The sequence below is a fragment of the Aquarana catesbeiana genome, linkage group LG09 (genome assembly GCF_042186555.1).
Source record: "Aquarana catesbeiana isolate 2022-GZ linkage group LG09, ASM4218655v1, whole genome shotgun sequence".
NCBI lineage: Eukaryota > Metazoa > Chordata > Amphibia > Anura > Ranidae > Aquarana > Aquarana catesbeiana.
The window spans coordinates 58,980,368-58,997,515 of NC_133332.1; the positions used below are offsets into that span (position 1 = coordinate 58,980,368).

The 17,148-nt window shown below is 45.8% G+C and overlaps 1 protein-coding gene across 2 annotated transcripts in view; it reads right to left on the bottom strand.

Annotated features, from left to right (window-relative positions):
• LOC141107691 (cytochrome P450 2G1-like) overlaps positions 1–16,890 on the bottom strand; it is a 48,567-nt gene extending 31,677 nt beyond the window's left edge. Inside the window, exons 1-4 of one of the 2 annotated variants that reach the window (XM_073598594.1) lie at positions 16,661–16,890; positions 16,337–16,499; positions 14,536–14,673; positions 12,835–12,995 (exon numbers count right to left, since the gene is read on the bottom strand). In XM_073598594.1, coding sequence (XP_073454695.1) covers positions 12,835–12,995; positions 14,536–14,673; positions 16,337–16,499; positions 16,661–16,837 — 639 coding nt within the window. In that variant the 5' untranslated portion in view covers positions 16,838–16,890. Of the gene's footprint in view, positions 1–12,834; positions 12,996–14,523; positions 14,674–16,336; positions 16,500–16,660 lie in introns of both variants that reach the window. The other variant, XM_073598593.1, reaches the window with a different exon arrangement.
• Positions 16,891–17,148: the final 258 nt, after the last annotated feature.

Below are 17,148 nucleotides of genomic sequence, written 5' to 3' on the forward strand. Positions count from 1 at the left end.
ATTCCTCTCCTCGGTCTTCACGAGGGAATCGGGGGGGCTTCAGTAACCAAAACTGCAGTGTTTATCCTCTTGACACATCACAGGAAGCACCTCCATGGCTAACAGAGGACAGAATTAGAATTAGACATGGGAAACTTAACATTAATAAATCACCGGGACTGGATGGCTTGCACCCGAGGGTACTTAGGGAACTCAGTCAAGTAATTGCCAGATCATTGTTCCTAATTTTTGCTGCCAGTCTACTGACTGGAATGGTACCAGCTGATTGGAGAAAAGCCAATGTAGCACCAATATTTAAAAAGGGCCCAAAATACATCACTGGGAATCACAGACTAGTTAGCCTAACATCAATAGTATACAAGCTCTTGGATGGGATGATAAGGGGCTATATACAAGGTTTTAGTAATGAAAACGGTATCATTAGCATTAATCAGCACAGATTCATAAAGAATTGTTCTTGCCAAACCAATCTATTAACCTTCTATGAGGAGGTGATTTGCCATCTAGATGAAAGAAGGCCCGTAGATGTGGTGTATCTGGATTTTGCAAAAGCATTTGACACAGTTCCCCATAAAGGTTTACTGTACAAAATATGGTCCGTTGGCATGGACCATAGAGTGAGTACATGGATTGAAAACTGGCTACAAGGGCGAGTTCAGAGGGTGGTGATAAATTGGGAATACTCCGGATGGTCAGGGGTGTTTAGTGGGGTCCCACAGGGTTCTGTACTGGGACCAATCCTATTTAAATTGTTCATAAATGACCTGGAAGATTGAGTAAACAGCTTAATCTCTGTATTTGCGGACGATACTAAGATAAGCAGGGCAATAACTTCTCCGCAGGATGTGGAAACCTTGCAAGAAGATCTGAACAAATTAATGGGGTGGGCAACTACATGGCAAATGAGTTTTAATGTAGAAAAATTCAAAATAATGCATTTGTGTGGCAAAAATATGAATGCAATCTACACACTAGGGGGAGAACCTCTGGGGGAATCTAGGATGGAAAAGAACCTGGGGGTCCTAGTAGATGATAGCCTCAGCAATGGCATGCAATGCCAAGCTACGGCTACCAAAGCAAACAGAATATTGGCATGCATTAAAAAAAGGGATTAACCCCAGGGATAAAGCGATAATTCTCCCACTCTATAAGACTCTGGTCCGGCCGCACCTGGAGTATGCTGTCCAGTTCTTGGCACCAGTCCTCAGGAAGGATGTACTGGAAATGGAGCGAGTACAAAGAAGGGCAACAAAGCTAATAAAGGGCCTGGAGGACATTAAAGAAAGGTTGCCAGCACTGAACTTATTATCTCTGGAGAAGAGACGCTTGAGAGGGGATATGATTTCAATTTACAAATACCATACTGGTGACCCCACAATAGGGATAAAACTTTTTTTGCGGAAGGGAAGAAGAAAAGAGATTTAACCTTAAACTACGTAGAGGGTTCTTTACTGTAAGAGCGGCAAGGATGCGGAATTCCCCTGTGGTCTCAGCAGGGGGCATCAATAGTTTCTTTCACAAAAATGTTATTAGCATGTTAGCCAACTTATCAGGACAATATATAGATGGTTACAGAAATGCAATAAGCAAGGGACAAACAGGAAAAATAAAAGATAAAGTACATATGGGAAGTGAGAAGAAAGGGACATAAACATTAGAGATATGCTGGTGCTAGCCTCAATGCTCCATGGGATGAGCAGTCTAAGGCATCCCAGGGAGCCCAAGGCGTCTGTAAGCAAAAGTGTCCTCCTATAGAACCCAGCATAGCCATATAAGAATTTTGATCAAAGGTCTCCCTGTCCATGTGGATGTAACTCAAAAATTAAACTGATTCAGGAGGGAAGCAAAGGGAAATATTGAAAATACAAAGTTATCAAGCATAACCAATCCGATCAGAACTATCCCTGTCTGCCTGACAGGTATATGCAATCGGTACATTCAGCATTATGAACTGGAAGGAAGGAAGCAACCAATATGAGAAGAAAGAGTCTGAGAAGGAGAGGGGGAGTAAGAAAAGAGAAGAAGAAGAGAGAGAGAGTCAATGAGGTGTGAGCCAGAGGAGCCTTAAATCGAAAGGAGCGTACTGTCAAACCGGGAAGGTTGAGTATACGTAATCCATGGTCGCCAAACTCTAACAAACTTGTCATGCGTGTCTAACAAAATAGCTGTTAATTTCTGATTCACCATGACATCATTCATACGTTTTTAACCGCCCCAAAACTAAGCATAGGGGTTTTCCAGGCCTTAGCAATTGTCAGCTTAGTTGCAGTAAAAATATGTTGTGCCAGTTGCCTTTCCGGTCGTAACAATTCGGCAACAGGTTTGCCTAGAAGAGCTTCAAAGGAGTCCCTTTTAAGAATAACATGAAATAAATTCCGAATTAAAGCATAGACCCTAACCCATAACCTGCACGCCCTTGGGAATGACCACCAAATATGTGCCATGGAACCTTCCTGCGAGCATCCCCAAAAGCAGAGGGAAGAGTAGGTTGGTATAAAGCTGGCCAGTCTAGCTGGCGTGTAATACCACCTATATAGCACTTTATAGGCATTTTCCATAATAAGGACGTTTCGTGAGCATTTGGAAATGGCTATAGTCATAGCCTGCCAGTCCTTTGGGTCAAGCTGCCTTCCCAGTTCTTTTTCCTATTGAAGGCGATAGGGTCTAATCAGGGGTTTTCTTGCAGAGATTATAGAAGAATAAATCAGAGATATCAGGCCTGGAGAGTGAGGTCTAGCTCTACATATACTCGCAAAAGGGGTCAGAATATATGTGGTAGGACGGGATTTAATGAGTTGCTGGAGGAAATGCCTAAGTTGTAGGTAGCTATAGTGTTCACGCAAGGGAATATCATGCGAAGAGCGTAGTGCATTGAATGACAGTATCCTAGTAGGAGTGAACAGGGAGTGGATATCCTTGAACCCATTTGTGGTCCACCATAAAAATTGTGCCGAGTTTTCACAACCTGGAGGAAACAATGGACAATGGAGAAGTCGCAGAAGTGGGAGGTGAGGGGAGATCAGACCCGCAGAATATTTAACAGAGTCCTACAGTCGTAAAGAGTGGGCCAGGCATGGTCCTATTACAGCTGGGCGGTGGATGGGAGGGAGCCAGGGTATAGAGGAAGGTCAATCGTGGCCCACAGCAGCATTTGATATGTGTCATGACGATGCGAAAGCGGAGCTATGCGGGCATCAATAGTTTCAAATAACTTGGATAAGCACCTGAACGACCACAACATACAGAGACATACAATGAAATACTGACATATAATCACACACATAGGTTGGACTTGATGGACTTGTGCCTTTTTTCAACCTCACCTACTAAGTAACTATGTAACATGCCCGAAACTTAAGAGGGGGTTGGTTTATTGTACCTTCACAAGTTTTACCTGGCTTGCCACCTTACAAGATTATTAGATTGGAGTATTCCGCAGACAATAAAATCTGCATGTCCTTAGAAAACTCATTCACGCATATTCTGCTTCACATGCTTTCATGGATATCTACCTGTCACTGGCCATGAGAGATCAAGACACATCCCCTCATTCACTCTTCCCCGGCCTGCTTCAGAAAGGTGGCAAAATCCATTGCCTTTTCCTCAGTTCCAGGCCCCTAACCATGATAAGGGGAAACCCTGATTTTCCACTGGGAGAGGTGGGGTCTTTCCTACATCAGGTGTGGCCACATAGAGATGTACCTGTTGCTGTATTAGAACAACCTTCACTATGCCTAGCTGAAAATCCTGTCCTGATGGAGGAGAAGAGTCTGCCTGGAGGTGATGTGTGTATGGGACAGCAGTGCTTTAGGTTATTCTTTCCTGTAACCTGGTCCCAAATATTCAGCATCAGCAATGCTTTGCTCCTACATTTCTGAGCAACAGAGTACGGTCATTAAAGTGATGTGACAACTTACCTTATTGATCTACCTAATCAAGCCTCCATCCATGACCACTGTGAGTGGTGAAAGCCTTGTCTGACCAATCTGTTAGTTCAGGGGTTCATTGATTGAGGTGAGCGGTTTGGCTTACTGGTGGTGGAATCACAGATCTGCGTTGCACCTTATGAATATTTGAGAGCACCCTCACTACCGTAGAGGAGACTACTTTCTGTTTACTCTTTTTTTCTTATCATCCACATTTAAGGGGACTTTCATTATTTATGCCATGAGCAATGTGTTAGTCTGCTGATATTATCTATAGCGCTACACTGTTATTTGTATGATAAGGGGAAACCCTGATTTTCCACTGGGAGAGGTGGGGTCTTTCCTACATCAGGTGTGGCCACATAGAGATGTACTTACACATCAATTTTTCTCGAAAGGTAAACCCCTTTCATATGAGAAGCTGGTATCCATGTCCTTCACTAAGTCCTTCCCCTTCCGGACATATAGACAACTTTGAATTTTTTTTATCCCAAGATTCTATGACAATGTGGGCAAGGCAACTTATGCTGTTTAAATCTTTACGCACATGGAAACCACTGCAAAAAAACACACAGGAGGGCGTGAACACCTTGTGCATTACCATAAATGTATTTTTGAATCCAAATCTGGCAGGCTTGGTGTCAGAGAGAGACCTACAGGCTTCCCTTACAGATGACGAATGGGATAACATTCACAAATACACACATAAGGATTCCCTGAATGTAGCTATTCAGGAAAACTACTATAAAATTGAAACCTGGTGGTATAGAACCCCATCTCGCCTACATAAATTCTCCCTCTCTATACCGAATACTTTTTGGAGACGTGGAAGGGCAGAAGGCACCATGCTTCACATTTGGTGGTCCTGTGAGATGCTCCATCCATTCTGGAGCGAGGTCCACAATCTCATTGCACAAGTGACCACGTTCACTCTGGACTTCACCCCAGCGCAATTTCTCTTACACCACATGACTTTATCCAGAAAAGACTACCACAAATCACTGGCTATGCACATGGTGAATGCCGCAAGACTCTGCATTCCTGTACACTGGTGCTCTAAACATGTCCCAATAATTATAGTATGATTTGCTAGACTCTCTAGGATAGAGGAGATGGAAGAACTTATACTGTACATATCTGCCAAAAATGATTACACAAATTCACGATACCTGGTTCTGCTGGACTCGCTTCAAAACTACTGAGCGCTACCAGTCCTAGTGATTCCTGGATGAGTCCACCATCCACATATTTTTAGTATAATCCGTCTCCCCAAGAATAAACAAAAGGGAACAGGGGAGCAGAGCAACTCCCTAACTCACCCTCACCCCGAATCTATTTTTCCCCTCTGACTCTTTTCCCTTCCCTTCTCCTTCCCCTCCCCCTTTTTTCATCTTCTTTTCCTTTATTTCCTTCTTTTTCCTTGGTTATTTTTACATATCCTGTCCCCGCATGCTGGCTTTCCTGAACCTCACAAGATACAAAATACGGGGTTTAAATAATCGTAAGTAATACTCTTAATCAGTTGTGTTATCAGATTTTTCCTTGTTTGATATGCAGCCTTGAAAAATAATCAAAAATACTGTACTGTTCCTTTTGTTGTACTCTATGATTTTGATTATATTTGTTATCTGGATTGTTTACAACTGTCATGGACTTCTATCTATTATTTGAGTAGTCTGTATTGTACGGAATATATAAAAAATGTTTGTGGGAAAAAAAAAAAGTAAAACAAATGTATATTCTTTACTCCAAGAGTGTCTTTATAAGATATAAACATGCAATAAAGTATATTAATTTTGGTGATCCTGCCATTAACAAACTTCCTGTCCTAACAATACCCTCTCACTATACTGTACTATGAAGTAGCAGTGTTGTCACTGTTACTTCATTACATTGTTGTTCTTGGCTTTAGAGATCCTTTAACCTTTTTGCTGCCAGAGCCGTTTTTGCGTTTTTTGCACACGTTTAAAAAATTATTTTCGGCCTGAAGATTACACAAACCCCTAAACATTATATATTTTCTGAAAGCAGACACCCTAGAGAATAAAATAGTGGTAGTTAATTTTGTATTGATGCAAATCGCACCACATAGTATTGGTTTACTTACTAGGGGGAGAACCTCTGGGGGAATCTAGGATGGAAAAGGACCTGGGGGTCTATTAGATGACAGGCTCAGCAATGGCCTGCAATGCCAGACTGCTGCAAGCAAAGCCAATAGGATATTGGCATGCATTAATAAGGGAATTCACTCCAGAGATAAAACGATAATTCTCCCACTCTACAAGACTTTGGTCTGGCCGCACCTGGAGTATGCTGTCCAATTCTGGGCACCAGTCCTCAGGAGGGATGTGCTGGAACTGGAGAGGGTCAAGAGAAGGGAAACAAAGCTAATGAGGGGACTGGAGGATCTCAGCAATGGGGAAAGACTGCAAGCATTGAACTTACTGTCTCTGGCGAAGAGACACTTGAGAGGGGATATGATTTCAATGTACAAATACCGTACTGGTGACCCCACAATAGGGATAAAACTCTTCCGCACAAGAGAATTTAAAGCGGGATTCCGTCTTTAGAAAAAAAAAATTAAAAGTCAGCAGCTACAAACACTGTAGCTGCTGACTTTAAATAAGTACTTACCTGTCCTGGGTGCCTGCAATGTCAGCCGGCCAAGGCCGACCTGTCCCTCAGTTCTCGGGTCCCAGCACCGCCATCCTAGGTAAGGGAAACAGGCAGTGGAGCCTTGCGGCTTCACTGCCAGTTTCCTACTGCGCATGCGCGAGCGGCGCGGCGCTTTGTGAATGGGATGCAATGTGTTGTGGGACACACACAGTTCCCATAACACACTGCGCCCCATTCCCCAGAAGACAACGCGGGGAGCAGAAGACTGAAGATCACCACGGTGTAGGAAGAGGCAGATTAGGAAGACTGCCTAGCAACAGCCATTCCAAGTAAGTAAAAATATTTTTTTTGTCTTTTCTTCCATTTTTTAGGTATTTTTTGGTGCATTTTTTTTTTTCAGGGTGGACCTTCACTTTAAAAAGACATGCAGCCATTCACTAAAATTAGAAGAAAAGAGGTTTAACCTTAAAATGCGTAGAGGGTTCTTTACTGTAATGCCCTGTACACACGGTCGGATTTTCCGACGGAAAATGTGTGATAGGACCTTGTTGTTGGAAATTCCGACCGTGTGTAGGCTCCATCACACATTTTCCATCGGATTTTCCGACACACAAAGTTTGAGAGCTTGCTATAAAATTTTCCAACAACAAAATCCGTTGTCGGAAATTCCGATCGTGTGTACATAAATCCGACGCACAAAGTGCCACGCATGCTCAGAATAAATTAAGAGATGAAAGCTATTGTCTACTGCCCTGTTTATAGTCCCGACGTACGTGTTTTACGTCACCGCGTTCAGAATGATCGGATTTTCCGACAACTTTGTGTGACCGTGTGTATGCAAGACAAGTTTGAGCCAACATCCGTCGGAAAAAATCCTAGGATTTTGTTGTCGGAATGTCCGATCAATGTCCGACCGTGTGTATGGGGCATAAGAGCGGTAAGGATGTGGAATTCTCTTCCACAGGCAGTGGTTTCAGCAGGGAGCATCGATAATTTCAAAAACTATTAGATGGGCACCTTAATGACCATAACATACAGGGGTATACACCGTACTACTAACAAAAGCACACACACAGGTTGGACTTGATGGACTTTTTTTTCAACCTCACCAACTATATAATTATGATATGTATCACTATTGGTGCATCCCTAATGCAGGATATCCAGAGTATTATTAATATTATTATTATTATTATTATTATACAGGATTTATAAAGCGCCGGCAGTTTACGCAGCTCTTTAGTATATAACAATATACTATGGAAAATTCAGCTGAACAGAGTGAGCAGACTGCAAAGTTAAGTGAAGTAGGGTAGACATTTCAGGGACATTAATCTTCTTCTTCTAATATAGGAAGCCCGGAGCAATAAACAAGGAAATAAGCAGAGGGCGGGCATGACAGGGTTAATAGGGGAACTTGGTGGGGAAAAAAGTAGTTGTAAAGTGGTGTGTGACTGGTTAGTTTTGGGGTTGGGGGTGGAGCAGAGTTAACTGAGCTGGGGGAAAGATCCCGCCCCAGCTCAGTTTGGTGGAGAGGAACAAGCGTGCAGCATGGCAGCCGTGGAAGATCTTTTTGCCCGACTGAAGGCAGAGGTGGCGTCCAGGGGGCCTGGATGGCTAGAGGGTCGGTTGGTGGCGGCGTTGGGTGAGTCTGACTCAGCGGCCCCGGGGGGGAGAGAGCGCATCTGCGAGAGGCAGGTGATCTAGGCCGCCTACTCGCTTCTCACCCGATGCCACTGGGCCCCTCCCTGGGAAGTCGCAGAGGCATAGGATGAGTGCAGGTAGGCCGGTCTCTGGGCCTCCCGCGAAGCGGGCAGCAACACAGAGCAGGGGGGTTACAGTACTGCTGACCCTTCTGCTACAATGGCGCGAGGGACAGATGAGCAGCGGGAGAAGGCGGGTCAGGCTGTCACAGGGCCGCCCCTGAAGAAGGCGGCGGCGCAGCACAGAAGCGGACACTCTATCAGTCCCCATCCCCCACGATCGGGTAATGCAGGACAGCAGGGCAGGGCGGGTCAGCCTGTTACAAGGCTGCCCGTGAAGCGCACGGCGGTGCAGGAGTTGGGGAGGAGGGGGCACAAGCAAGTGGTTGGCCAGGGCGGCGACAGGAGCACTACAGACAGGAGAGCCAGCAGTCCTACTTCGGATGTTGGTGAAGAAGGCTCAGGCTCTGAAAGCCAGGCCCCAGGCCGAACTACGGCAGGGGCAGGGCTACAGCGGAGGAGGAATGTTGCTGCGGCAGCCGGTCACTCAGGTGCGGTGGTCGGTGGCCCCAAGAGGAGAGACAGGCAGGAGGGGGACACTGGCAGTGGCTGTGGGCGGCACTGCACGGAGGAGGTCGTTCGGCCAAAAAAGGCGAGCAAAAAAACGGCGGGCGGATCCTCAGCGCGGAGGAGGAGGGAAAGGCACAGCAGATCCTCGGCATCCAGTGATGAAGCTGCTGGAGGGCTAGTGAGGATCGGTGAAGAGATGGGTGAATAAAGATCGGAAGGAGAGCTGTCGCAGTCGGACAGCGATGGGCAGCAAGAAGAGTCGGTGGCGGTGGAGACGGGACCATCGGCTGGTGGAATCCCCCCCAGGCATCGGGGTAAGAAGAATTGTAATGATGCATGTGATGTGGGGTGTGATGTGGGGGCGGGGGGTAGTGGGGGAGGGCGGGGCTCAGCGGGTGGTCAGTAACGACCGTGCCTGTGAATCCGGCCGCGCAGGTAGCAGACCGCGCATCGGCGGATGCAGGGCTACAAGGGTTTGTAACGGGTTTGAAGGAATTATTAAAAAGGTTTGAGCCAGGGCCAAGCGGGAGTCAGTCTCCGGCGGTGGCATGGGTTGATCCAGGGGAGGGACGGGGGAGCCGCGAGGGCTTGGTCACAGACACGGGGACTCCTTCGGTGCCTATTGAGGAGCGAGCGGCGCCGGCGACTGAAGTCGCGGGGGTGGCAGTGCAGGCGGAGGTTCCTAAGACACCTGAAGGGGCAACGGGGGAGGGGGCGAAGAAACAAGACTTAGTGCGGTTAGCAGATGCTGCAAAATGTGAGGTGTATGTGTGCTTTGAGGGGCTGCTTGGGGCGCACTTGAAGCCAGAAGTGAGGGAAAAAATTTGGAAGGGGGAGTACGTATAGATTTTTTCGCTCTTACCCCTGGAGAAGTTTAATTTGGATAGAGTTAAGCCGGAGGATAATAAGAAAGAGGATGAAGAAAAAAGACGGTATAGGCTGATACCCAGGACATTTACGAACTGGCTACAGGCTTTCGCGATCATGGCAAGTATGATAGGGGAGAAGAATCCTGAGCACTGTTCGGCATTATTTTGCTATTTGGATGCCGTGGGAGAAGCTTATAGAGTCTACGGGGGCACGGCTTGGCTGCGGTATGATGAGCAATTCCGACAGCGGAGGGCCATCCGCCCAGCATTGAGGTGGGACCATAAGGACATCAGCCTATGGATGCGCCTCATGACTTCGGCTAGGCCGACAGGTCAGTTTTTTCGGGGGGGGGGCGGTGGATCAGCAAACTCCGGACAGTCGGCCACAAGAAAGAAAGGGGTTTGTTGGCAATTTAACGAGGGGTCCTGTAGATTTGGAGGGTCGTGCAAATACAAGCATGAATGTTGTGGGGGGGGACACCCGGTGTCGCGGTGTTTCAAACACGAAAAAGGCCGTGCCGGCGAGTCTGTTGCTAAAGGGGACAACGCCGGTGAAAGTGGGAAGGATGGAGCCCTTCCTCGATAGGAACCCTGACAAGGTGGCAGCGGGGTTGTTAGCCCGGGGGTTTTTAGAGGGTTTTAGAATCCCTTCTCGCTTGGTTGACACACCCCCGATGTCTCACAATTTGAAGTCAGCGTTGCTGCATGGAGACGTGGTTAAGGAAAAGTTGCAAAAAGAAGTTAGGTTGGGCCGTATGAGTGGCCCTTTTGCAGAATTACCGATTCCGGATTTAGTGGTGTCCTCGCTAGGTGTGGTGCCAAAAAAAGAGCCTAATAAGTTTAGGCTGATACACCACTTGTCATACCCAAAAGGGGGGTTGGTGAATGATGCCATTGACCCAGAGGAGTGTGCGGTATCTTACACGTCCTTTTATGCAGCAGTATTTTGGGTTAGGAGGTATGGGCAAGGGGCACTGTTGGCAAAAGCGGACATAGAGTCGACTTTCCGTTTGTTACCGGTGCATCCGGAGAGTTTTCGTTTATTGGGTTGTTGTTGGCAGGACGAATTTTATGTAGATCGTTGTTTGCCTATGGGGTGTTCGATATCTTGCGCTCTGTTTGAAAAGTTTAGTTCCTTCATTGAGTGGGTGGTACGGGACGTCGCGGGATTGAACTCCATCATCCACTACTTGGACGATTTTCTCTGCGTGGGTCCCCCTGGATCGGAAGTCTTTGCGGTCTTGTTGGCGACGTTGGAACATATTGCGGAGAAGTTTGGCATCCCGCTGGCCCCGGAGAAGACAGAGGGTCCAACTACGGAGTTGAGTTTCTTGGGTATTATTCTAGACACCGAAGCAATGGAGTGTAGGCTACCCGAGGACAAGTTGACGGCGTTGCAGGAGGAAATTCGGGGACGAAAAGTTCAACTACGGGAGTTACAATCATTACTAGGTAAGTTGAACTTTGCGTGTCGAATTTTGTCTATGGGAAGAGTATTTTGCAGGCGGCTGTCTGCAAGTACGTCGGGGGTGGATTCGCCGAGGCACTACATATGCTTGCTGAAGGCTCACTGGGAGGATCTGAAGGTTTGGCACACGTTCCTGGCTAAGTTCAACGGCAGGGCGTTGTGGATGTCAGGGCCAGTGAGCAACTTTGATCTGGAGTTGTTTACAGATGCAATGGGTGCAGCAGGTTTTGGAGCCTTTTTTCGGGGTAAGTGGAGTGCGGGGCCATGGCCACAATCGTGGAAGGAGGCAGGTCTGCTGAAGAACATGTTACTGTTGGAACTGTTCCCGGTGGTGTTAGCAGTAGAGTTATGGGGTGAGTTGTTTAGGAATTTAAAAGTTAGGTTTCATGGGGACAGCTTGGGAGTGGTGCAGGTGATTAATAAGGTATCAGCAGCGTCACCGCTGGTGATTAGGTTGCTTAGACACCTGGTCTTGAGATGCCTACAGCTAAACATGTTTATATATGCTGTGCACCTCCCAGGAGTGGAAAACGTAGTGGCTGATGCACTGTCTCGCTTTCAGTGGGACAGGTTCCGGGAGTTGGCACCTGGGGCGGAGGAGGAAGGGGTCCCGTGTCCAGACTGGCTGTGGAGGCTTGCCTTGGAGGACTAGCAGACTGGATAAAACGGTCGGTGAGCGATACGACGTGGCACAACAGGGTATGGCAATAATGGGTATCTCTGCTGAGACAGTAGCAGGAAGGACAGGAAGAAGTTGTTAGTTTTATACTTCGTTTCCAGGAATTTAGATGATGGGGTGTCGGTGTCGGGGATGGGGAAGAAGTTGGCAGATTTGGTGTTTTGGTTAAAATTTCAAAGTTTACCGGACTTTACGAAAGATTTTTGGGTTAGGCAGGTTATGAAGGGTTACAGGCGGGCTAAGCCGTGGAGGGACTCCAGGCGGCCTGTTTCGTTCCAGTTGTTGGGTCAAATAGTTGGATGTTTGGACAATGTTTGCTCGCCTGGATACGAGGTGGTGTTGTTCAGGGCGACATTCGCATTAGCGTTCTTTGGTGCATTTCGGATCAGTGAGTTAGTTAGTCCCTCCAAAAGAGTAAAAGGGGGTTGGGGGAGTCTGACGTTCGATGTGGGGATGATAGGTTGTCCATATTAGTTAGGAAGTCAAAGACGGATCAGCGGGGCAGGGGTAAGACGGTGAAAGTTTTTTCGTTGCCCGGTTCTCCTTTGTGCCCAGTAAAATTGGTGCGTGAGTTTGTAGCGATACGCCCGGGGGGTGAGGCCCCCTTTTTAAGACACCAGGATGGCTCGTTTTTATCACGATTTCAATTTAATGCGATTTTCAAAAGATGTTTGGGGGCATTAGGTTTAGAGGGTGAAAAGTTTTCATCCCATTCATTTAGGATAGGGGCGGCTACGGAAGCAGTTCAGTGGGGATTGGATGAGGCAGCAGTAAAGAGGATTGGGAGATGGGAATCTAGGCGGTTTAGGTCTTATGTTCGCCCGCATTTATTGACTGTTGAACCAGGACATACCAGGGGCACCCAAAAAAGTCAAGCAAATAAGGATAGCTGTTAGAGAGAGGCTCAGTCTCAGGTCCATGTTGGTTATTGTTGATCCTCTTAAAGTGGTAGTAAATTCTTCCATAAAAAAAAATTCCCTGCAAGTTATAAACATAATTTTACCTGTCCCCATGTGGAACTCGCAACACTGAACGACTCCCTGACAATGTCCAGAAGTTTAATAAACTTCTCATCTTCGTAATCAAAGCGATCTCCAAATATGATAGAACAGAGAACGTTGGAGAAGGAAATCATAAGCAGATCATCTGGATCTAATTCAACATCTGGAACAGAAAATATTATCATGTGACTTTGATCTCAACCGTGCTTTACCCTAAGATCTTACATTTACATTTTAAATTATTCCAAAACTGATCTCTCTAGTTGACTAGAAACCTCTAAGGACTAGAAGAATAAAGCTGGCCATTGACTGATCAAAAGTTCAATCGGTGTGAATGGGCATCCACACTTTTTTCAGGGGGGGGCATAATTTTAAGGTCACCCATGCTCCGCCCCTTTTTGTGAATGTCATGAAGAGGAGGGGCTTAGTCATTATCACATCAAGCTTGATAACCCTCCCCCCTTCCACTGCCACTTTTGGCACCTTTTTTTTGGGGGGGGGGGTGTACCCGGTTTAGCCGTGACAATCTGAGCCACATGCAAAACCATGCAAAATATGCTGTGATCACAGCAAGTGAAGGTGTAAATAAACATACAATTAGGCAATCGATCAATTTAAAAAAAAAAAACTACACCTGCATGGTACAGCATTGGCTTAAAGCGGGGGGTTCACCCACATCGCCAAAAAAAAAAAATATTAAAAGCCAGCAGCTACAAATACTGCAGCTGCTGCCTTTTTATACATGGCCACTTACCTGTCCCGGGGTCCAGCGATGTCGGCAGGGGACGCAGAGAACCCGCTCGGTTCTCGGCAGCTGCCGCCGCCATCCTAGGTGAGGGAATCAGGAAGTGAAGCATTGTGGCTTCACTTCCCGGTTCCCTACTGCGCATGCGCGAGTCGCGCTGTGCGTCCCTAGTGGTCCCCGCTCTCTCCTGGGAGCTGTGTGTTCCCAGCAGACAGCGCGGTCGGGACGGGAAGAGGCATAGACTCCCATGGGAGTCTATGCCGGAAGTGGGTGCAAATACCTGTCTTAGACAGGTATCTGCACCCCCCTCCCCCCTGAAAGGTGCCAAATGTGACACCGGAGGGGGGGGGTTCCGAAAAGCGGAAGTTCCATTTTTGTGTGGAACTCCGCTTTAAGCCAGTGGAGATTTTACATTCAGCTACATACATTTTTTTACATTCAGCTGTCAGTGGGGAACATCACTGACAGCTGATGAGTCATTGGTTGTTAAGGATGTGGAGGCCGCTCCAAAACAATTCTTCACACAAAATTTGAATCTGTGAATCAATTCGACCGATTCAAATTCCGATTGTTCTGGAAATTTGGAATTTGTTAGACAATAAAAAAAAAAAAAACTAACCAATGTTTCATTTCTGCACAAGTTGCACTCATCCAGTCACATAAAAGTTGCATCAAAGTCCCGTCAAGTCACACGGTAAAGTCGCAATGGAAATTGCACCAATTTTTAAAGTTGTACAAGTGTGAATGGAGCCTTACAATGATCTGTAATCTGTAAAGCTGTGTCCGAAGGGCGAATGAGCACCCCAGGGGGTACGTGGGAGGTGGGGCTCTGGGAGGACACCCATGGACACCCTCCCAGAACTGGACGACCAAGCTGTAGCCATCTTTGGCTATAGCCCAGTCGGGAAGTACTGTAGTTAATTCTAATGAAATTCTTTGTACTAACCTTGAAACTTACTGAATTCTTCCACCAAACACAATGCTTCCTCTTGTATCTTCCCTTCAATAGTCTTATTTCCGACCCCAAAACTCTTCAGTGTTTTTAATGTGAAGGTCCGTATGATTCTCCACCTTTCCCCGTTGCTGAGACTTAACCCTGAATTAGAAATTGGTTTTGATTTAAGGTATGCATCAGTCAAATGTGAAAATTTGCCACTTAAACTTACTCATGGGACAAAATCTTTCTGCTGAATGGATTTGTTTGTATCTAATTTTTATCCTGCATTGTAGATTAACCCCTATAGATGTACACCGTCATGTTTTTTATAGCACAGATGTGTTTAATGCTGAGGCCACATTACTATCTAGAAGTCCTGTGAAATTTAAAGTGGTTGTAAAGCCTCAGTTTTTTACCCTATATTCTATACATTAGCGTGAAAAACCTTCTGTACTGCAGCTCCCCCAAGACCCCCCCCCCCCTTTTTTTTCTTACCTAAACTCAATTGTTCCAGTGCTGAGCATGAGCCCAGTGGCTTCAGCCGCTGTCTCTCTCCTAATTGGACAGACTGATAGCAGCAGGAGCCATTGGCTCCTGCTGCTGTCAATCAAATCCAGTGACACTGGAGCAGTCCTGCCATCTGTGCCAATGGACGCAGCAGTGGGACTCGAGTGGGAGCCTGCAGGGATGCCCCAATGGAAAGCAGCTCTCTCTGGGGGCACCCGATGAAGTGGAGGGGCCTGGAGCACCAGCTGGGCACCCCAGAAGAGGAGGACCGGGGCTGCTCTGTGCAAAGCGATTGCACAGAGCAGGTAAGTATAGGCATGTTTGTTATTTTTATAAAAAACAAAAACAACAAAAAAGCAGGGTTTACAACCTCTTTAATTCACTGTATGTTCTGTTTTAAATGCAGCTTTATGCTTTGACATACCTCCTTAGACCCAGTCTGACTGAACAGTATGCTCACTTGCTGACTTGGCATCGGCCACAGGCTGCTTAACTCTTCAATAAGACACAGAAGTTGAATCTAATGCTTTTTTACTTTAGCTAATTGCAGTACATAGGATTTTCTTCAAGTCTTGTGAAGTATATGAAGACAACAACTTTTTTTACCCCTGTCTCTGCATGCAAATATCTAACATTGACAATTGGAAAATGAAAGAGGTGGGGAGGGTCTAGCTAGGACTAGACTAACTAGCACTAAACAGGAAGTGAAAAAAGGAAGCTACCAAAATCACATTTTATGCTATTGGGGAGATTTCCCTTCACTCCCTGTCCCATAGCCAAACAGGAAGTGAGAGAAAATCCCTACAAATTAAGGGGATTCATTGGGGACCCCCAGCTCACCAGAACTTGTGTCCCCATTAGAAGAAGTGTCCCCATTTATTGCTGTTTGTGCCCCATTAGGGAGATTCATCCTCTTTATGTGTCCTGTTTACCATTCAAATAGAAAGTGAAAGTATAAGAAAATCCCAAATTTTGGATTGTCCCCAGAAAAGTAATAGAGGGAAACTCTTCCAATGGGGAAACTAGTTCTGGTGATCTGGGAATCCCCAAGAAATTACCTTAATTTGCAGGGATTTCCTCTCACTTCCTGTTTAGCTATAGGACAGGAAGGGAAGGGAAATCTCCGCAATGGGACACAGATGGCGAAAACAAATCTGACGGAGTTATAACCCTCTCTTACTCTATCCAAAATGTAAAAAAAGTTTTGCATATAGTTCTGCTTTAGGTGTAAATATTGAATAGTCGCTCAATATACGGTATACAGTAAATCATTTGGAGTAGACTGGACAAGTGATAATAGTCATGAGCTTTTTACCATAGCCTTGGGTGAATTTCTCAATGTGGTGTAAAGGACCCCGAGCACCAAACTCTTCTGCTTTTTCTACCAGAGCTTCCTTCACCGCTTCATATCCACATATGACAACCACGGGACGAGAACCAAAGTACAAAGTGTAGACTGGACCATATTGCTTCCACAGCTTCAATATAAGAAAGAAAAGTCATTTCAGGGAGCTTTTCTCCTGGATTCCTAGTTATGATCTAAATTATATTCCTTGGCCAACTTATATGATTATGCTACCCCTAAAAAAATCACCCTTTTCAAACAAGGACTTGTACATAGAATTAAAAAGATACCAACCTTCATTAATGAGCTCACTAGCTCACCGTATTTAATGTGCAGCAAAGTTCCAATAAGGGGCAGAGGTGTAGGACCTGGAGGGAGTTTATGTCTTCTGTGCATTGTGTCCCATGTCGAATAGATGAAGAAACAGCAGATCAGTATGAGGATCCCTATTAATATCCCTGTTATGTCCATTGTGGAAAAGAAAACTGAGACACACGGAGCTGCAGAGTTTATATAGAGAGATCTGCTTTTGTTTGATTGGGTGGAGCAACCCTGGAAGGCCTCCAACTCAGGGCAGTCCATAAATCCTCATTCAGGAATAAGCTTTCATGCTACTATGTGATAATACATCAATTAAAGAATAAGTAATTGAAATCCTAATAAATCTCTTTTTATGCTCAAATGAGTTTGTTATTACGGGCTATTTTTTTTTTTTGCAGACTTGTGTGGTAACATAATATTAAATTCTTTTTTTTTTATCAATTTAAACATTTATGCATCTT